General features: G+C 45.1%; 1 protein-coding gene across 11 annotated transcripts in view; it reads left to right on the plus strand.

Moving 5' to 3' along the window:
- Nucleotides 1-533: 533 nt before the first annotated feature.
- pacs2 (phosphofurin acidic cluster sorting protein 2) overlaps nucleotides 534-23562 on the plus strand; it is a 114211-nt gene continuing 91182 nt past the window's right edge. For all 11 annotated transcript variants that reach the window (XM_090211671.1, XM_090211667.1, XM_090211674.1 and 8 more), the window contains exon 1: nucleotides 534-1529. In XM_090211671.1, coding sequence (XP_090067797.1) covers nucleotides 1414-1529 — 116 coding nt within the window. In that variant the 5' untranslated portion in view covers nucleotides 534-1413. The remainder of the gene's footprint in view (nucleotides 1530-23562) is intronic.

Here is a 23562-nt window from a genome sequence, read left to right on the forward strand (position 1 = left end):
AGGTTGGGGTTGTTAAGAGCCGCGAGCCGCTTGGCCTTGAACATTAACACACATCGCTTTGCGGTGTGCCTGTTTTGGAAACATATGGATACTCACCTTGATAGGGGTTACGGTTCCCACACAGCCACATCTCCACGTTACAGCGCTTGTTTACAGACAACAAGCAGAAGACAGAGTGCTGTAGTAATGAGCTGTATGTATCTACAAAACACCTGCGTTTAAAAAAGGAAGACAGACGCCACAAACATGTGGTCACTGAAAAATACTGTCTTCTGCAACTGTGTTAAAACCCAGTGAAAACAGTGTACAGCATTGGCGGCTGGTGGGAGGAGCTATAGGAGGACGGGCTCATTGTAATGGCTGGAATAGAATAAACGGAATGGTATCAAAACCACATGAAACGTATGGAAACCACATATTATGACTCCGTTTCATTGATTCCATTCCAGCCGTTCCAATGAGCCCGTCCTCCTATAACTCCCCCCACTAGCCTCCATTGGTGTATAGTAAGTGTGTATTTTTGTTGTTGTTGCATTTCTGAAATTATTTTGATTTGATATGAAAGTAGAGGGGAACGAGATTGAGAATCGATTCATCTTTAGATGCACTATTTCGTTGTTCTGGCTTCCAGAGCCATTTCGCCCTTTAAACAGAACACGGAAGGAAGGTCCTTCGACAAAATGTAACGTTAAGACTCTTTTAGTCCGATATTGGTCGAGGTTACCCGAAGCAAACTTGTAACGATGTAATGGAGAAACGAAAAAACAAACATCTGTGCGACAGTCTCAATTATGTTAATATATGTAGAGACAATCTTTAACGATACATTTTTTTACACATTTTTTGAGAAGATGCACCTGCAGACCGCGCCTAGTCGGTTGCTTGGAGACGAGTGAAGATGTAACATATTTGTGTAGTAACTCCACTTGTTTCAGAGGTCTTCGAGCTAGATAACAATACATCTATTCATATACATTGTAAATGATACATTTTCTTGACATATTTTTGCATGTAGGTTGGGATGAATCGCACGGTTCAAGGACATTGCTTGCATGCCACTTCGCCAGCCTGTGCCCCTGATCTGAATGAAGGCTGCGTCCATGGCCAGCAATGACGTTATTTCCTGGGGGGTGGCAGTGGGAGCAAAGTACTGCAGTTCTAGGGAACAGTGTATGCAAGTCTGACATGTGAGCATTTGGTCCGGAACAACCTGCTGCACTAATTCCACATTGTACGAATTTAATCGCATGAAGAACTGTTTTGTTTTTTTGTGTGTGTTTGTGTGTGTGTGTTTTTATTTTTTATTTTTACCATCGCACTTCAAGACAAATTCCTTTTTTTTTTATTCAGATAGGTATATATTTTTGTACCGCCTCGGTTCGTGTGGACGTTTAGGCAGATTCATAACGAAGCATGGCGGAGAGAAGTGGCCGGTTGAGCTTCGGTGGCGGGGCGCTCAACAGACCGGTGCCAATGAACCTGTTCGCCACATGGGAAATAGATGGATCGTCCCCGAGTTGTATCCCGAGGTAAGTCGTGTTCCTTGTCCCCCCCCCCCACAGTATCTATACTTTGACATACTTGATAGTGCTAAGACAAGCAGGCAGTTTGCTCTGATGAACGATACAGCCGCTGAGCTGCAGTGATGGTTATATTGTCGCATCGGAAGAACAACCAGCCCCATTGCATTGACCGTGTGACTAAATGTTAGACAATTTCTATCCTTTTCAATTGGACGTTTCTTCCTAAGTTAAATGACTAGCTAGCTAACAACTGCTGTAGGTCTACTCTCTCTGCCAAAGTTTAGGCATAGCTAAACTAGCCAGTAGCCTTGTCCCAGGACCAATGAGTTTCAAACAGATGGATGCCACCCATCCAATTGAGTTTGGACCTTAGGAATGATCTCTATGGCTTGGACTCCCTCATGTCTCTAACGTTCTCGTCATATGGCTGGCATTTCCAGGAACATGAGAGTTGGCTATTCTTCACCACTTGGTTGTTGTCATGCCAAACGTGAAAACCTCTTCTGAAGAGGAAATCAATGTTATTTAGGGTAGAGGGAAGCCTGGATGGGGAAACCAGCCTGACTGATGGCTGCCTGGTTCCTCCAGACTAGGGGTGGTAGCTCACTGCAGTGCCAAGGCAACACAGACCACCAGCCAGGTTAGGGGTGAGAGCCCACTGGAGGGCCAAGGCAACACAGACCACCAGCCAGGCAACACAGACCACCAGCCAGGTTAGGGGTGAGAGCCCACTGGAGGGCCAAGGCAACACAGACCACCAGCCAGGCAACACAGACCACCAGCCAGGTTAGGGGTGAGAGCTCACTGCAGTGCCAAGGCAACACAGACCACCAGCCAGGCTAGGGGTGGTAGCCCACTGCAGTGCCAAGGCAACACAGACCACCAGCCAGGCAACACAGACCACCAGCCAGGCAACACAGACCTCTGAAACATAAAGCCAGTGTCACATGGTGTAATCTGGTGCTGCAACAAGGGAGAACATAATCAAGGGATTCTGATTTATTTCTTCAGGCACCTTATTGTGTCATATAGGCCTAGTCCAATGGCAGAACAGGAATAGAGGCCTAGTCCAATGGCAGAACAGGAATAGAGGCCTAGTCCAATGGCAGAACAGGAATAGAGGCCTAGTCCAATGGCAGAACAGGAATAGAGGCCTAGTCCAATGGCAGAACAGGAATAGAGGCCTAGTCCAATGGCAGAACAGGAATAGAGGCCTAGCCCAATGGCATAACAGGAATATGGATTCCAAAACTGAATCTAAATATTGAAACGAACAGAATGATTTAGCAGAAATCTCTTGAACGCTGATTGCATCCCAAATGGCACCCTAACTATTCCCCGACACAATACTTCTGACCAGATCTCTGGTGAACAGTACGACACCGTAGGGAACAGGGCGCCATTTGGTTTGGCAACACACTCTCGACAGCTTGTTTCTCTGATGAAGCTGAATGACTTTCAGCAACACTCGGTCCTCTAGAAGCTGTTTGTATCATGTCATGGCTTTATCCAGGCAGGCCTGCACTGTCTGTCTCAGGGTGCTGATCTAGGGTCAGTTTTGTTTTAGATCATAATATAATAGAACACAGGGGATCTGATCCTAGATCAGAACTCCTACTCTGAGACACTTCATGAATATAGACACATCAGTGTGTTCGTTTGCTTACAGGACATTATTCCCCCTGCGTGTGTTGAGGCTTGTATACTAGTAAACCCTTGGCATCATTTTCAGAGTTCATTCTTGAAAATCAGATTTTTTTTTATACAGCCTTTGTAAAGTTGATCTCCTTTTGGTCTCTCTTCTCTGACTTGTCCCCCCCCCCCCCCCCCCCCCCCCAATAACTTCTTCATGACAGTATCTTGGGGTCAATTGAGAGTAATTTCTGTATTGCACATGACTTCCATTGTACGTACATACTGTAGGCTAATCAATGAAATGTCATTGGTGTTCAATACATGGCTTTCTTTCTACCCGTTAAAGGTGCAATATGCAGAAATCTCTCCACCATTTCCTGGTTGCTAAAATTATAATAGCTTGCCTATGTTCAGTTTTTATGTGTCAAAACAAGCAGTCGTTGTGTTGAGAATCATTGCACCATCTAATCCGCTGTGGGAAATATATTTTCCAAACCAGAAATATTGTATTTTTTTCAACCGTTTTTGAAGCTGGTGTACAAAAAGCGAAAGGAAAAAAAGATGCAAAAATTAAACTTAAGAATGAAAAGTATAGAAATAGCTCACGTAGAACAGATCTACGGCGTCGGAGACTGGCTTACGAGACACATGACAGATCTATAACTTACATTTCTATGTGAATTTTGTCGTTCCCCCCCCCCCCCCCCCCCCCAAAAAAAAATATTTAAAATTTGTATTTGTATTTTTCACTGATCTACAGCAACGTATTTTGTCGAAAGAGGAAGCTATAGGTAGTGTCGTTAGATTGACACACGTGGGACTGGTTCAGTGTGAATCGAACTGTCACTCAGCGTCTCTCTCTTGTCCTGTGGTGCATCAGTGTGACTTTGTATTGATTCCACCACCTCCCTTTTTTTATAGTTCACTGTCTGCACCTCAGCTTCTGCTTCCTCTCTTCGAGCTAGGCCTCTGGTGTCCAAATGGTGTCCTGTTTCTCACACAGGGCTCGCTCTAATTCAAAAGTAGTGCATTATGGGCCCTGGCGAAAGGTGTGGAGAATAGGGCACCATTTGGGACTCTGTCTAGCACGGCAGTGTCCCGTTTTATATAAACGTGTCCAGTCCTACTCACTGAGGTGGAAAATGATTCGTTCTGAAATAACCATTGGAAGTGTCATCGGTATGTATTACAGTACCCTGACTCTATAGGCCTGTATTACAGTACCCTGACTCAATAGGCCTGTATTACAGTACCCTGACTCTATAGGCCTGTATTACATCCCCCTGACTCTATAGGCCTGTATTACATCCCCCTGACTCTATAGGCCTGTATTACAGTACCCTGACTCTATAGGCCTGTATTACATCCCCCTGACTCTATAGGCCTGTATTACATCCCCCTGACTCTATAGGCCTGTATTACAGTACCCTGACTCTATAGGCCTGTATTACAGTACCCTGACTCTATAGGCCTGTATTACAGTAACCTGACTCTATAGGCCTGTATTACATCCCCCTGACTCTATAGGCCTGTATTACATCCCCCTGACTCTATAGGCCTGTATTACATCCCCCTGACTCTATAGGCCTGTAGTACATCCCCCTAACTCTATAGGCCTGTATTACAGTACCCTGACTCAATAGGCCTGTATTACAGTACCCTGACTCTATAGGCCTGTATTACAGTACCCTGACTCTATAGGCCTGTATTACAGTACCCTGACTCTATAGGCCTGTATTATATCACCCTGACTCAATAGGCCTGTATTACAGTACCCTGACTCAATAGGCCTGTATTACAGTACCCTGACTCCATAGGCCTGTATTACAGTACCCTGACTCAATAGGCCTGTATTACAGTACCCTGACTCCATAGGTCTGTATTGCAGTACCCTGACTCTATAGGCCTGTATTACACTACCCTGACTCTATAGGCCTTTATTACAGTACCCTGACTCTATAGGCCTGTATTACAGTACCCTGACTCTATAGGCCTGTATTACAGTACCCTGACTATATAGGCCTGTATTACATCACCCTGACTCTATAGGCCTGTATTACATCACCCTGACTCTATAGGCCTGTATTACAGTACCCTGACTCAATAGGCCTGTATTACAGTACCCTGACTCTATAGGCCTGTATTACAGTACCCTGACTCTATAGGCCTGTATTACAGTACCCTGACTCTATAGGCCTGTATTACAGTACCCTGACTCTATAGGCCTGTATTACAGTACCCTGAATCTATAGGCCTGTATTACATCACCCTGAATCTATAGGCCTGTATTACATCACCCTGACTCTATAGGCCTGTATTACAGTACCCTGACTCTATAGGCCTGTATTACATCACCCTGACTCTATAGGCCTGTATTACATCACCCTGACTCTATAGGCCTGTATTACAGTACCCTGACTCTATAGGCCTGTATTACAGTACCCTGACTCCATAGGTCTGTATTACAGTACCCTGACTCTATAGGCCTGTATTACATCACCCTGACTCTATAGGCCTGTATTACATCACCCTGACTCTATAGGCCTGTATTACAGTACCCTGACTCTATAGGCCTGTATTACAGTACCCTGACTCCATAGGTCTGTATTACAGTACCCTGACTCCATAGGCCTGTATTACATCACCCTGACTCTATAGGCCTGTATTACATCCCCCTGACTCTATAGGCCTGTATTACATCCCCCTGACTCTATAGGCCTGTATTACATCCCCCTAACTCTATAGGCCTGTATTACATCCCCCTGACTCTATAGGCCCGTATTACAGTACCCTGACTCTATAGGCCTGTATTACAGTACCCTGACTCTATAGGCCTGTATTACAGTACCCTGACTCTATAGGCCTGTATTACATCACCCTGACTCTATAGGCCTGTATTACATCACCCTGACTCTATAGGCCTGTATTACATCCCCCTGACTCTATAGGCCTGTATTACATCACCCTGACTCTATAGGCCTGTATTACAGTACCCTGACTCTATAGCCCTGTATTACATCACCCTGACTCTATAGGCCTGTATTACATTACCCTGACTCTATAGGCCTGTATTACATCACCCTGACTCTATAGGCCTGTATTACATCACCCTGACTCTATAGGCCTGTATTACATCACCCTGACTCTATAGGCCTGTATTACATCACCCTGACTCTATAGGCCTGTATTACATCACCCTCACTCTATAGGCCTGTATTACAGTACCCTGACTCTATAGGCCTGTATTACAGTACCCTGACTCAATAGGCCTGTATTACAGTACCCTGACTCTATAGGCCTGTATTACAGTACCCTGACTCTATAGGCCTGTATTACAGTACCCTGACTCTATAGGCCTGTATTATATCACCCTGACTCAATAGGCCTGTATAACATCACCCTGACTCTATAGGCCTGTATTACATCACCCTGACTCTATAGGCCTGTATTACAGTACCCTGACTCTATAGGCCTGTATTACAGTACCCTGACTCTATAGGCCTGTATTATATCACCCTGACTCAATAGGCCTGTATAACATCACCCTGACTCTATAGGCCTGTATTACATCACCCTGACTCTATAGGCCTGTATTACAGTACCCTGACTCTATAGGCCTGTATTACAGTACCCTGACTCTATAGGCCTGTATTACATCCCCCTGACTCTATAGGCCTGTATTACATCACCCTCACTCTATAGGCCTGCATTACAGTACCCTGACTCAATAGGCCTGTATAGTCATGTGACTTAATAATGGAAGAAAGATCTGAGGGACTTCCCTGCGTTTTGATGTCATCGTGTATTATTACATTAGTTTTTATTTGATGACTTTATTATTTCATTCCAAGTCATCATCTCATCCTCTATAGAGCTGCTGCCTGTGCTGAATACCAACTGTCAATCATGCAACTGCCCTCTACTCCTCTCAGTCACTCATTCTTCACTCTTCTCTCCGTTGTTGCGTCTGCTCCACACAGATCGGACAAGTAGACGCGCAATGGATTATGGTCATTGTAGTTCATTCCCTGCACTAAACTATAGTGGAAAAACATTTATAAATGCAACATGCAATAATTTTCAATGATTTTACTGAGTTTACAGTCCATATAAGGAAAACAGTCAATTGAAATAAATAAATTTGACCCTAATTTATGGATTTCACATGACTTGGGAATACAGATATGCATCTGTTCACAGATACTTAAAAACAGGTAGGGCCGTGGATAGGGTTGCTACGGTGACCGTATTACTGCCACATCGGCTGTCACGAGTCATGAAGGCAGTCAAATTCCACATGATCGTTTAGTGACGGTAATCAGGCTTCTCCGAGCTCTGATGCTGCTTGTGGTCATTAATAGCCGACCAAACTTGCTTAATTAACTGCCTGGTGCTCAGCACTCTGACATCAATGCAAATGTAATTGAAAATCGAATCAAGCACTTCATGAGAGCCGATGAGCTCACGTTGCTCAACATTTCTATCGGCTCTGCAATTGTGGGAGAAAACAGAGTGATGGCCTCTAATAAAAAGAGGAGGAGCCCATCAGCTTTCTATAGCCTTACTATATTTATTTCTCAACTTTCCTAATATTAAGCACATTGCTTATCTTTACAACAGGAGTATAGCCTACCTGGCTGGCATGAAAATGAACCAAGGGAAAAGCCTCGTCCATTTGCTATTTAAGTGCGTAGATGACATGTCTTTTTCCCCCCCATTCCCTGTTTCCAGACGGGTGCGTGATAATGGACCATTCTAAATCAAAACAAATGTCACACATATATTATTTAGTACATGTAAAGACAAGATTACATCAGGAATAGTTTGACGGCCGTCATTGTAAACAAGTTTTTGTTCTGAATTTACTTGCCTAGATAAATAAAATAAAAAGATAAGGTGACAATATTAGCCTATCACTTGTGAATGATTCCCAGCATAAGAAACATACAGTGCCTTGCGAAAGTATTCGGCCCCCTTGAACTTTGCGACCTTTTGCCACATTTCAGGCTTCAAACATAAAGATATAAAACTGTATTTTTTTTGTGAAGAATCAACAACAAGTGGGACACAATCATGAAGTGGAATGACATTTATTGGATATTTCAAACTTTTTTAACAAATCAAAAACTGAAAAATTGGGCGTGCAAAAAATGGCTCGACAATGGGCCTCAGGTTCTCTTCATGGTATCTCTGTGCATTCAAATTGCCATCGATAAAATGCAATTGTTTTCGTTGTCCATAACTTATGCCTGCCCCATACCATAACCCCACCACCACCATGGGGCACTCTGTTCACAACGTTGACATCAGTAAAACGCTCGCCCACACGACGCCATACATGCGGTCTGCGGTTGTGAGTCCATTTGGACGTACTGCGAAATTCTTTAAAACGATGTTGGAGGCGGCTTATGGTAGAGAAAATGAACATTCAATAATCTGGCAACATCTCTGGTGGACATTCCTGTAGTCAGCATGTCAATTGCACGCTCCCTCAACTTAAGACCTCTCGAGGCATTTGTTTTGTGACAAATCTGCACCGTTTAGAGTGGCCTTTTATTGTCACCCCAGCACAAGGTGCACCTGTGTAATCATCTTCTTTACATACCACACCTGTCAGGTGGTTGAATTAGCTTGGGAAAGGAGAAATGCTCACTAACGGGGATGTATTCAAATTTATGCTCAACATTTTGAGGGAAGGTTTTTGTGCGTTTTATGGAACATTTCTTGGGTCTTTTTTATTTCAGCTCATGAAACACGTGGGTTTATATTCAGGCTTCATCATTGGTTTACTCCGAGTGATTCTTAGCCTATAGGCAACAGGAGAATGGCTGACAGGAACTGTCACTTCTACAACATCTGGCTGTCACCACTTTCCACTGACCTGGTCACTAAACGAAGAGGCTTGGATTGTTCTCCTTAGGCCCTTGATTCTCTTGACATAAATTTTGTTCTGTACTCCACTCTACTGCACAGCTGTATTTGTCTGTCTGAACAGTAGTGCTGTGCTGTCGTGAACCCTGTGTGTGTGTGTGTGTGTGTGTGTGTGTGTGTGTGTGTGTGTGTGTGTGTGTGTGTGTGTGTGTGCTATCAGTGTTGTGCTGTAGTGTACCCTTTGTGTGTGTTTATTTATTTGTATTTAACCAGGCAACTCAGTTAAGAACAAATTCTTATATACAATGACGGCCTAGGAACAGTGGGTTTAACTGCCTTGTTCAGGGGGCAGAACGACAGATTTGTACCATGTCAGCTCGGGGATTCGATCTAGCAACCTTTCGGTTACTGGCCCAATGCTCTAACTGTGTGTGTGTGTGTGTGTGTGTGTGCGCGCACGCTATCAGTGCTATGCTGTAGTGTACCCTGTGTGTGACCCCCCCTGACACACAGAGCAGGGTGTGTGTTGAGACAGAGGAGGGGTTGAGTGGGCCCTTGAACAGCAGCAGCTGGCCCCAGTAGGCTGACTAACAGTCCTATTCTGTCCTGTGTGTTGGAGGTCTGAGAATGCTGAGATGTCACTTTACCATCGTACCAAATGGCACCCCGTTCCCGATGTAGTGCGCTACCGTTGACTAAGGCCCTGTTTTAAAAGTAGTGCACTAAATAGGGAATAAAAGGTGCCCTTTGGGACGCTAGCCTTGGAGTCCCGGGTATCTGAACACTCAGCTCTTTGTCCCCTTTTCCCGCAGCTCCCTCGCACCGACCGCACCGCACAGGGAATGTAGAGTAGGACGAATGGCAGTCTGGTGGTGGCGCTGGCAGCAGTCGGCTAAATGTGTAGCATTGTTGATGTTGTGAATCCACAAATCAACACAAAGGCTAACCAGACCATAGATATCCTATAATTCATTGTTTTATTGAACGATGTGTGCTAGACATGGTGTAGTATCCCCAAGATGAGGAAGATGCTAGAACTAACTACTATAATACTATGTATATCTAACTACTATAATACTATGTATATCTAACTACTATAATACTGTGTGAAGTATATCTAACTACTATAATACTATGTATATCTAACTACTATAATACTATGTGAAGTATATCTAACTACTATGATACTATGTGAAGTATATCTAAATACTATAATAATATGTGAAGTATATCTAAGTACTATAATACTATGTGAAGGATTACTAGACCTTAGAGATGGATGATGTCATGGTTTAGTATATCTAACCACTATAATACTATGTGAAGTATATCTAACTACTATAATACTATGTGAAGTATATCTAACTACTATAATAATATGTGAAGTATATCTAAGTACTATAATACCATGTGAAGGATTACTAGACCTTAGAGATGGATGATTTCATGGTTTAGTATATCTAACTACTATAATACTATGTGAAGTATATCTAACTACTATAATACTATGTGAAGTATATCTAACTACTATAATAATATGTGAAGTATATCGAAGTACTATAATACTATGTGAAGGATTACTAGACCTTAGAGATGGATGATGTCATGGTTTAGTATATCTAACCACTATAATACTATGTGAAGTATATCTAACTACTATAATACTATGTGAAGTATATCTAACTACTATAATACTATGTGAAGTATATCTAAGTACTATAATACTATGTGAAGGATTACTAGACCTTAGAGATGGATGATGTCATGGTTTAGTATATCTAACCACTAATACTATGTGACTTATATCTAACTACTATAATACTATGTGAAGTATATCTAACTACTATAATAATATGTGAAGTATATCTAACTACTATAATACTATGTGAAGTATATCTAACTACTATAATACTATGTGAAGTATATCTAAGTACTATAATACTATGTGAAGGATTACTAGACCGTAGAGATGATGTCATGGTTTCGTGTCCAGAAGATGATGTAACTTCTGGAATGTGTCAGTCATTCAGTAAGTGTTGCTGCTGTTATATAAGAGGTATCCAACACCACCATCAGTACCCACCCAAGTTACTTACACACACACACACACACACACACACCCCAGGTTGCTGAGACTGCAGGTCCTAGAGGGAAGACAGGACATGGCTGGCGAGAGCAACCGTTACCTTACTGTTTTGTGTCCCAAAGGGCACCCTATATAGTGCACTACTTTAGACCAGAGCCCTATTCCCTATATAGTGCACTACTTTAGACCAGAACCCTATTCCCTATGTAGTGCACTAATTTAGACCAGAGCCCTATTCTCTATATAGTGCACTACTTTAGACCAGAGCCCTATTCCCTATATAGTGCACTACTTTAGACCAGAACCCTATTCCCTATGTAGTGCACTAATTTAGACCAGAGTCCTATTCCCTATATAGTGCACTACTTTAGACCAGAGCCCTATTCCCTATATAGTGCACTACTTTAGACCAGGGCCCTATTCCCTATATAGTGCACTACTTTAGACCAGGGCCCTATTCCCTATATAGTGCACTACTTTAGACCAGGGCCCTATTCCCTATATAGTGCACTACTTTAGACCAGAGCCCTATTCCCTATATAGTGCACTACTTTAGACCAGGGCCCTATTCCCTATATAGTGCACTACTTTAGACCAGAGCCCTATTCCCTATATAGTTCACTACTTTAGACCAGAGCCCTATTCCCTATATAGTGCACTACTTTAGACCAGAGCCCTATTCCCTATATAGGTGCACTACTTTAGACCAGAGCCCTATTCCCTATATAGTGCACTACTTTAGACCAGAGCCCTATTCCCTATATAGTGCACTACTTTAGACCAGGACCCATATCGGCCTCACCCATAGGGCTCTGGTCTAAAGTAGTGCACTATATAGGGAATAGGGTGTCATAGGGCTCTGGTCTAAAGTAGTGCTCTACATAGGGAATAGGGCCCTGCTCTAAAGTAGTGCACTACATAGGGAATAGGGCCCTGGTCTAAAGTAGTGCACTATATAGGGAATAGGGCTCTGGTCTAAAGTAGTGCACTACATAGGGAATAGGGCCCTGGTCTAAAGTAGTGCACTATATAGGGAATAGGGCCCTGGTCTAAAGTAGTGCACTACATAGGGAATAGGGCCCTGGTCTAAAGTAGTGCACTACATAGGGAATAGGGCTCCCTTCGGAACGTAGCTGTCCTGCCGTCACCCTTCCTGATGTGCTGTGATACCCTCTCTCTCTGCAGGCCGATCAATCCTGCTTTCAGCTGACTCTACTAAGCGTCACTGCACAACGCCGCCACGCCTTATTGGCTGCCTGCCTCGCCGCCACGCCTTATTGGCTGCCTGCCTCGTCACCACGCCTTATTGACTGCCTGCCTCGTCGCCACGCCTTATTGGCTGCCTGCCTCGTCGCCACGCCTTATTGGCTGCCTGCCTCGTCGCCACGCCTTATTGGCTGCCTGCCTCGCCGCCGCGCCTTATTGGCTGCCTGCCTCACCGCCACGCCTTATTGGCTGCCTGCCTCGCCGCCGCGCCTTATTGGCTGCCTGCCTCACCGCCGCGCCTTATTGGCTGCCTGCCTCACCGCCGCGCCTTATTGGCTGCCTGCCTCGTCGCCGCGCCTTATTGACTGTCTGCCTTCGTTCCCATCTCCTCATTCACTCGCTCTTCTCATTTAAATTTTCACCTGTTAACTCTTCCTTTTGGAAATACAATATTTCCTGTATTCAGTTTTTAAAAATTTGTTGTTGTTGCCTTGTCACTATATTTAGATCGTTGGACTAGTAACCGGAAGGTTGCAAGTTCAAATCCCCGAGCTGACAAGGTACAAATCTGTCGTTCTGCCCCTGAACAGGCATTTAAACCCACTGTTCCTAGGCCGTCATTGAAAATAAGAATTTGTTCTTAACTGACTTGCCTAGTTAAATAAAGGTTAAATAAATATCCAGTCTTTTAATATGCAACACAGTGTGTATTAATGTGTAAGCCTGTGTTCCATGTCCATTCATACAACACCGTCCACGTCGTTTTAATTAGTGTTTTCTGTACTGTTCTGCGTTTGGGTTCCTTCCGCTCTAGTCCAATCACGAGTCAAAGCCAACATGGCAGCAGGCAGCAAAACCCTGATTTAACTGATAGAGCCGAGATGTAAATCTGCATTCCAAATGGGACTCTATTCCCTTTTTAATCAGGACCCTATGGGCCCTCTGCACCATGTAGGGAATAGGATGCCATTTGAGACGCAAACATAAACAATAGTGGATATACTGGTAGTTTATGTGCTGCCTCGAGACCTCACCACTCGTATGGTAGTTTATGTGCTGCCTCGAGACCTCACCACTCGTATTATACTGGTAGTTTATGTGCTGCCTCGAGACCTCACCACTCATATTATACTGGTAGTTTATGTGCTGCCTCGAGACCTCACCACTCGTATTATACTGGTAGTTTATGTGCTGCCTCGAGACCTCACCACTCATATTATACTGGTAGTTTATGTGCTGCCTCGAGACCTCACCACTCGTATTATACTGGTAGTTTATGTGCTGCCTCGAGACCTCACCACTCATATTATACTGGTAGTTTATGTGCTGCCTCGAGACCTCACCACTCATATTATACTGGTAGTTTATGTGCTGCCTCGAGACCTCACCACTCATATTATACTGGTAGTTTATGTGCTGCCTCGAGACCTCACCACTCATATTATACTGGTAGTTTATGTGCTGCCTCGAGACCTCACCACTCATATTATACTGGTAGTTTATATGCTGCCTCGAGACCTCACCACTCATATTATACTGGTAGTTTATGTGCTGCCTCGAGACCTCACTACTCATATTATACTGGTAGTTTATGTGCTGCCTCGAGACCTCACCACTCATATTATGTTCAGTATAGTTTCAGCGTGTATAGTGTATTCAGACTTTTTTCACATTTTGTTAGTATAAAAAAATCCTCATCAATCTACACACACAACCCCATAATGACAAATCGAAAAAAAGGTATTTTATAAATGTTTGCAAATTTTTAAAAAAAATACAAAAAAAAACAGAAATACCTTACCTACATAAGTATTCAGACTCTTCGCTGTGAGACTCGAAATTGAGCTCAGGTGCATCCTGTTTCCATTGATCATCCTTGAGATGTTTCTACAACTTGACTGGAGTCCACTTGAGGTACATTCAATTGATTGGACATGATTTGGAAAGGCACACACCTGTCTATATAAGGTCCCACAGTTCACAGTGCATGTCAGAGCAAAAAACAAGCCATGAGGTCGAAGGAATTGTCCGTAGAGCTCCGAGACAGGATTGTGTTGAGGCACAGATCTGGGGAAGTGTACCAAAAATGTGTCCAGCATTGAAGGTCCCCAAGAACAGTGGCCTCCATCATTCTTAAATGGAAGAAGTTTGGAACCACCAAGAGTTTTCCTAGAGCTGTCTACCCAGCCAAACTGAGCAATAGGGGGAGAAGGACCTTGGTCAGGGAGGTGACCAAGAACCCGATGATCATTATGACAGAACTCCAGAGTTCCTCTGTGGAGATGGGAGAACCTTCCAGAAGGGCAACCATGTCTGCAGCACTCCACCAATCAGGCCTTTATGGGGGAGTGGACAGACGGAAGCCACTCCTCAGTAAAAAGCAGTAAAACCGCCAGCTTGGAGTTTGCAAAAAGGCTCCTAAAGATTGTCAGACTCTCAGAAACAAGATTCTCTGGTCTGATGAAACCAAGATTGAACTGTTTGGCCTGAATGCCAAGCGTCACATCTGGAGGAAACCTGGCACCATCCCTACGGTGAAGCATGGTGGTGGCAGCGTCATGCTGTGGGGGACTGGGAAACTAGTCAGTAACGAGGGAAAATTGAACGGAGCGAAGTTCACAGAGATCCTTGATGAAAACCTGCTACAGAGAGCTCAGGACCTCAGACTGGGGGCGAAGATTCACCTTCCAACAGGACAACAACCCTAAGCACAGAGCCAAGACAACGCAGGAGTGGCTTCGGAACAAGTCTCTGAATGTCCTTGAGTGGCCCAGCCAGAACCCGGACTTGAACCCGATCTAACATCTCTGGAGACACCTGAAAATAGCTGTGCAGCGAAGATCCCCATCGAACCTGACAGAGCTTGAGAGGATCAGCAGGGAAGAATGGGAGAACCTACCCAAATACAGGTGTGCCAAGCTTGTAGCGTCGTACCCAAGAAGACTCAAGGCTGTAATCGCTGCCAAAGGTGCTTATTAAACAAATTACTGAGTAAAGGGTCTGAATACTTATGTAAATGTCATATTATTTTAGTTTTTTTATTTGTAATACATTTGCAAACATTTCTAAACCTGTTTTTTGCTTTGTCATTATGGAGTATTGTGTGTAGATATTATATTATGCTATGAAGCAGATAGGGAGGCTGGCCAGTCTGTCTTCTGGCATCACAGACCCCTGCTAGCCTGGTCCCGGTCTGTCTTCTGGCATCACAGACCTCTGCTAGCCTGGTCCCAGTCTGTCTTCTGGCATCACAGACCCCTGGTAGCCTGGTCCCAGTATCAGTCTGTCTTCTGGCATCACAGACGCCTGGTCCCAGTCTGTCTTCTGGCATCACAGACCCCTGCTAGCCTGGTCCCAGTCTGTCTTCTGGCATCACGGTAGCCTGGTCCCAGTCTGTCTTCTGGCATCACAGACCCCTGGTAGCCTAGTCCCAGTCTGTCTTCTGGCATCACAGACCCCTGCTAGCCTGGTCCCGGTCTGTCTTCTGGCATCACAGACCTCTGCTAGCCTGGTCCCAGTCTGTCTTCTGGCATCACAGACCCCTGGTAGCCTGGTCCCAGTATCAGTCTGTCTTCTGGCATCACAGACGCCTGGTCCCAGTCTGTCTTCTGGCATCACAGACCCCTGCTAGCCTGGTCCCAGTCTGTCTTCTGGCATCACGGTAGCCTGGTCCCAGTCTGTCTTCTGGCATCACAGACCCCTGGTAGCCTAGTCCCAGTCTGTCTTCTGGCATCACAGACCCCTGCTAGCCTGGTCCCAGTCTGTCGTCTGGCATCACAGACCCCTGCTAGCCTGGTCCCAGTCTGTCTTCTGGCATCACAGACCCCTGGTAGCCTAGTCCCAGTCTGTCTTCTGGCATCACAGACCCCTGCTAGCCTGGTCCCAGTCTGTCGTCTGGCATCACAGACCCCTGCTAGCCTGGTCCCAGTCTGTCTTCTGGCATCACAGACCCCTGCTAGCCTGGTCCCAGTCTGTCGTCTGGCATCTCAGACCCCTGCTAGCCTGGTCCCAGTCTATTTGTGCTCTCTTGTCAAACTCCTGCTTGACTTGACATTGACCATAAGACGGGGCACCAACAGATCTGAGACCAGGGCAGGCTAGAGAGCCTTCTGTCGTGTCGAAAATGTAATTGTATGTAGAAATGAGTGATTTTTAGGCTTGAACTTTGAGGGAGCCTGGTTGCTTTTGGAAGGTTAGTTGCACCAGTTAAGGTACTCGTTTTGACTCTCAACAATTTGTTATTCTGGAACGCGTTCACTTGTCGTCTGAGTATTTAACAATCTCCAGAGTGACAAGCAATTAAGGACTAGCTGACATGAGTAGGAACCTTTTTGTCTGAAGGGGAATTACTGTTGGGAGAGTGATAAGACACTGTGTGCGTCTCAATTGGCACCCTATTATTTATTTATATATATATATAGTGCACGAACAAGTAGTACATTATACAGAATAGGATGCCATTTGGCATGGGCCCATTGTTGAACCAATCTAATTAACTTTAATTTAATTAACTCTAACTTTCATTTAGGCAGACTGATTAGGATGCAACTCGAATAGAGAGAAATGTGTTTAAAATACATATATATTTCTTGATTTGAAAAAATGCAAAGTAACAAAGCGGAAACAGTTTTTTTTAGAAATGTTTAATAGGTAAATAAAGTTGTTTTATTTATTTAAGTATTCAGGCCCTTTGCTAGTGTAACAGTATAACTTTAGTCCGTCCCCTCGCCCATACCCGGGCTCGAACCAGGGACCCTCTGCACACATCAACAACAGTCACCCCTCGAAGCATCGTTACCCATCGCTCCACAAAAGCCGCGGCCCTTGCAGAGCAAGAGATCTGGGGAATGGTGCCAAAACATTTCTGCAGCATTGAAGGTCCCCAAGAACACAGTGGCCTCCATCATTCTTAAATGGAAGAAGTTTGGAACCACCAAGACTCTTCCTAGAGCTGGCCGCCCGGCCAAACTGAGCAATCGGGGGAGAAGGGCCTTGGTCAGGGAGGTGACCAATGGTCACTCTGACAGAGCTCCAGAGGTCCTCTGTGGAGATGGGAGAACCTTCCAGAAGGACAACCATCTCTGCAGCACTCCACCAATCAAATCGGGTGGAGAAGGGCCTTGGTCAGGGAGGTGACCAAAAACTCAATGGTCACTCTGACAGAGCTCCAGAGGTCCTCTGTGGAGATGGGAGAACCTTCTAGAAGGACAACCATCTCTGCAGCACTCCACCAATCAAATCGGGTGGAGAAGGGCCTTGGTCAGGGAGGTGACCAAGAACTCAATGAAAATGCGTTCTTTTACATGTTCTTCATTGTATAATTTATCTTTTAGTAGACATCTGAAAAGGGTTTCCCGCAGACCTGAACACCACACAAGGGTTAAATGCACCACTGCACTAGAGGTCCATTATTCACCTCGATAACAGATGACAGAGAAGGATGCACTTCCATTCACTCACACATTTATTTATTCTTATTTTAACTATTTCCTGTCAATGATGTACTAAGTGACTTGCAAAACATTATATATTTATGTTTAAAAAAAAAAAAATGAACAGCAGCTGATTCGCTTGAGCCCTTTCTTCTGTGTCTTAACCCCCCTCCCTCCCTCCCTAATCGTTTAAACTTTGACCCAGATGTTTATATTTAACAATTGCTTCTGGTGCTGTCCCCGAAGACCTGGAAGGTGTGTCCTCCCCCTTTACGACGGACGACTTCCTTCTGACCAGGAATTACTACCGCCCAATTTTCTAAACTAGCTTTGCTTTTCTAAAATATTAGAATCACTGGAAATCTCTCAGCTAAGAATTCTAATTGATTTTATTTTAACTTCTCAGTCTATTCTTAATGTGTGGTTGTAGACCTGGAAATAGGACCGTTTTAGTAGCTACGCTTCGTCTTAAATAATAAATAAAAGAGCATATATATATTTATATTTATTTATATAGGAGAGAGGCAGAGAGGTTCTCCTTACATCTGGGTGTCGTAGTAAATACATGAGGAGAGAGAGAAGAGTTGGCTCCTTCGTCTTCGTCGCGTGGTGCCAGTGTGGTGCAGTGCTTGGTGTCTCAGCTCAGACACCCGTGAGGTCCCGGTGCAGAGCAGACGTCCCCGTCCCCCGTCCCCCCGACTGCCTAATAGCCCTCTGTATTAATAAATTATAAGAAGTCAATTACTGAGCTGTCGGCATGACGACAGAGACTCGCCACCGAGGGGAGGGGTGGGGAGGTTAGGCACGTGTTGTGAATTTCACGCTTCATTTTTGTTAGAGGTGGTGGGGTCTCTCTTTCTCTCTCTGTTCTCAGGCTTTTTATACACAGTCCCAAGAGGACCCATTTCAGTGACACTCTCTAATACACACACACACACGCACGCACGCACGCACGCACACACGTGCACAGCCTTTGTGCTAACCTTTTTTTCCACCTAAGTGATAAGTTATGGCCCAGGAGGGAGGAGTTATGCTCCAGGAGGGAGGAGTTATGCTCCAGGAGGGAGGAGTTATGGTACTATGACAACAGAAGATGCATATTTAGTGATGTTGTTCCTCATGGAGCATCCTGATTGGCCCGATGCTCTGCAGCTCACACACACATTTGTTTTACTATCCTTGTGGGGACCAAACAATTGATTCCCATTCAAAAATCCTATTTTCCCCTATGTTAACCCCTAACCCTGATTGCCAGCAGCATACCACCCTGCATCCCACTGCTAGATTGCTTCTGAAGCTAAGCAGGGTTGGTCCTGGTCAGTCCCTGGATGGGAGACCAGATGCTGCTGGAAGTGGTGTTGGAGGGCCAGTAGGAGGCACTCTTTCCTCTGGTCTAAAAAAATATCCCAATGCCCCAGGGCAGTGATTGGGGAGACTGCCCTGTGTAGGGTGCAGTCTTTCAGCTGGGACGTTAAACGGGTGTCCTGACTCTCTGAGGTCATTAAAGATCCCATGGCACTTATCGTAAGAGTAGGGGTGTTAACCCCGGTGTCCTGACAAAATTCACAGTCTGGCCTTCAAACCATCATGGCCACTAAATCATCCCCAGCTCATTCGTCCCCCTCGTCTCCCCTGTAACTATTCCCCAGGTCGTTGATGTAAATGAGAACGTGTTCTCAGTCAACTTACCTGTTAAAACAACAGTAAATAAAACCTGTATGCCTAAAATATATATATATAAATATACCGCGAAATGATCCCGCTCGTCCAAATTCTTCTTGTTTTACTATCTGGCTGGCTTCCTGGCTGGCCAGGACTTCTACATTCTACATCCCGCGTAATGACCCATATTTAAGGGCTTGTAAGTAAAAGCATTTCACTAAGGTTTACACTTGTTGTATTTGGCGAATGTGACACATTTGATTTAATATTTAGTGAGCTAGTTTCTATATGATTTAAATGCAGAGGGCAGTCAGTGTGCTGGCCGGCTGGATTCCTTGCTGGCTTCCTGGCTTCCTGGCTTCCTGGCTGGCTGGCTGGCTTCCTGGCTGGCTGGCTGGCTTCCTGGCTTGCAGTTAGACTTTAATACTTTACACACACACACACACACAAACACACAGCCTTTGCTACTTCATATTGTCTGTTTATGATGGGGCGGTTAGAGCGTTGGACTAGTAAACGAAAGGTTGCTAGGTCGAATCCCCGAGCTGACAAGGTAGGCCGTCATTGTAAAATAAGAATTTGTTCTTAACTGACTTGCCTAGATAAATAAAGGTAGGGATTCTGGCTAGTCATTCCTGTCACTTGGGGTAATTGTTGTGTATGTTGAAGGGGTGGGGGGGATATTTTGGCTTGGGATGTCCTGATGCGTTCACTGGGTTGTCTAACAGGCATCAGTGGCAGGGCCTCTGTGTGTGTGTGTGTGTGTGTATGGAGTCCCCATCTCCTACCAAGGTTATAGTATTGTCTGAGACGTTGTGTCGGAGGAGAAGAGCTGGGGACTCCTGGAGCATCCTGCACACAGACATCATCGTCAAACTGGACAGTTTTTATCTCCATCTCTTCGTTCAAAGACTCAATCGTGGACACTCTTACTGACAGTTGTGGCTGCTTCGTGTGATGTATTGTTGTCTCTACCTTCTTGCCCTTTGTGCAGTTGTCTGTGCCCAATAATGTTTGTACCATGTTTTGTGCTGCTACCATGTTGTGCTGCTAACATGTTGTTGTTATGTTGCTGCCATGCTGTGTTGTCATGTGTTGCTGCCATGCTGTGTTATACTGTGTTTCTACCATACTGTGTTGCTGCCATGCTGTGTTATACTGTGTTTCTACCATACTGTGTTGCTGCCATGCTGTGTTATACTGTGTTTCTACCATACTGTGTTGCTGCCATGCTGTGTTGTCATGTGTTGCTACCATGCTGTGTTATACTGTGTTTCTACCATACTGTGTTGCTGCCATGCTGTGTTGTCATGTGTTGCTACCATGCTGTGTTATACTGTGTTTCTACCATACTGTGTTGCTGCAATACTGTGTTATACTGTGTTGCTACCATGCTGTGTTGTCATGTGTTGCTACCATACTGTGTTGCTGCCATGCTGTGTTATACTGTGTTGCTGCCATGCTGTGTTATACTGTGTTGCTGCCATGCTGTGTTGTCATGTGTTGCTGCCATACTGTGTTATACTGTGTTGCTACCATGCTGTGTTATACTGTGTTATACTGTGTTTCTACCATGCTGTGTTGTCATGTTGTGTTGCTGCCATGCTGTGTTATACTGTGTTGCTGCCATGCTGTGTTGTCATGTGTTGCTGCCATACTGTGTTATATACTGTGTTGCTACCATACTGTGTTGCTGCCATGCTGTGTTATACTGTGTTGTCATGTGTTGCTACCATACTGTGTTGTCATGTGTTGCTACCATGCTGTGTTATATTGTGTTGCTACCATACTGTGTTGCTGCCATGCTGTGTTATACTGTGTTGCTACCATGCTGTGTTGCTGCCATGCTGTGTTTTACTGTGTTGCTACCATGCTGTGTTGTCATGTGTTGCTGCCATGCTGTGTTATACTGTGTTGCTGCCATGCTGTGTTATACTGTGTTGCTGCCATGCTGTGTTGTCATGTGTTGCTACCATGCTGTGTTATACTGTGTTGCTACCATGCTGTGTTGTCATGTGTTGCTACCATGCTGTGTTATACTGTGTTGCTACCATGCTGTGTTATACTGTGTTGCTACCATGCTGTGTTATACTGTGTTGCTACCATGCTGTGTTATACTGTGTTGCTACCATGCTGTGTTGTCATGTGTTGCTACCATGCTGTGTTGTCATGTGTTGCTACCATGCTGTGTTGATATGTGTTGCTACCATGCTGTGTTGTCATGTGTTGCTACCATGCTGTGTTGTCATGTGTTGCTACCATGCTGTGTTGCCATGTGTTGCTACCATGCTGTGTTGTCATGTGTTGCTGCCATGCTGTGTTGTCATGTGTTGCTACCATGCTGTGTTGCTGCCATGCTGTGTTGTCATGTGTTGCTACCATGCTGTGTTGCTGCCATGCTGTGTTGTCATGTGTTGCTACCATACTGTGTTGTCATGTGTTGCTACATACATCTACGCTCTAACCACTAGGCTACCCTGCCGCCTCTACGCTCTAACCACTAGGCTACCCTACCTCCTCTCCACTCTAACCACTACCCTGCCTCCTCTACACTCTAACCACTAGGCTACCCTGCCTCCTCTAACCACTAGGCCACCCTACCTCCTCTAGGGAATAGGGCTCTGCCGCCTCGACACTAACCACTAGGCTACCCTGCCGCCTCAACACTCTAACCACTAGGCTACCCTGCCGCCTCTACACTCTAACCACTAGGCTACCATGCCGCCCCTACACTCTAACCACTAGGCTACCCTGCCTCCTCTAACCACTAGGCTACCCTGCCGCCCCTACACTCTAACCACTAGGCTACCCTGCCGCCTCTACACTCTAACCACTAGGCTACCCTGCCGCCTCTACACTCTAACCACTAGGCTGCCCTACCTCCTCTACACTCTAACCACTAGGCTACCCTGCCGCCTCTACACTCTAACCACTAGGCTACCATGCCGCCCCTACACTCTAACCACTAGGCTACCCTGCCTCCTCTAACCACTAGGCTACCCTGCCGCCCCTACACTCTAACCACTAGGCTACCCTGCCGCCTCTACACTCTAACCACTAGGCTACCCTGCCGCCTCTACACTCTAACCACTAGGCTACCCTGCCGCCTCTACACTCTAACCACTAGGCTGCCCTACCTCCTCTACACTCTAACCACTAGGCTGCCCTACCTCCTCTACACTCTAACCACTAGGCTGCCCTACCTCCTCTACACTCTAACCACTAGGCTACCCTACCTCCTCTACACTCTAACCACTAGGCTACCCTACCTCCTCTACACTCTAACCACTAGGCTACCCTACCTCCTCTACACTCTAACCACTAGTCTACCTACCTCCTCTACACTCTAACCACTAGGCTACCCTACCTCCTCTACACTCTAACCACTACCCTACCTCCTCTACACTCTAACCACTACCCTGCCTCCTCTACACTCTAACCACTACCCTACCTCCTCTACACTCTAACCACTACCCTACCTCCTCTACACTCTAACCACTACCCTACCTCCTCTACACTCTAACCACTACCCTACCTCCTCTACACTCTAACCACTAGGCTACCTACCTCCTCCACACTCTAACCACTACCCTACCTCCCCAAATTGTAGAAAACAAACATTTCATTCCCATTGACTCCCCCTGAAATAACAAAACGTGCTGAAAAGCTGCTATTATTCAACGTGCAACCAGGTCAAACATCCCAACCTACAGTTCACAAAGCTCCCACGTGGCAAAGCTCCCACGTGGCAAAGCTCCCACGTGGGAAATGTGTTTAAGTAGGCTACACGTAGCTACAGTGCCTTCAGAAAGTATTCAAACACCTTGATCCCCCCCACACACACATTTTGTTATTACAGCCGGAATTTTAAATGTTTTTAATTGAGATTTGTTTTGTCACTGCTCTACACACAATACTCCACAATACCCCATTTTAGACATTTTTTACAAATTAATTAAAAATGAAAAGCTGAAATGTATTGAGTCAAGTATTCAAACCCCTTTTTTTATGGCCTAAATGAATTCAGGAGTAAAAATGTGCTTAAGAAGTTGCATAATAAGTTGCAACGACTCACTCTGTGTGTAACACAGTTGTTTTATGACTACCTCATCTCTGTACCCCCCACACATACAATGATCTGTAAGGT

The sequence above is a fragment of the Oncorhynchus mykiss genome, chromosome 19 (assembly GCF_057628025.1).
Source record: "Oncorhynchus mykiss isolate SJ-2025 chromosome 19, ASM5762802v1, whole genome shotgun sequence".
Taxonomy (NCBI): Eukaryota; Metazoa; Chordata; class Actinopteri; order Salmoniformes; family Salmonidae; genus Oncorhynchus; species Oncorhynchus mykiss.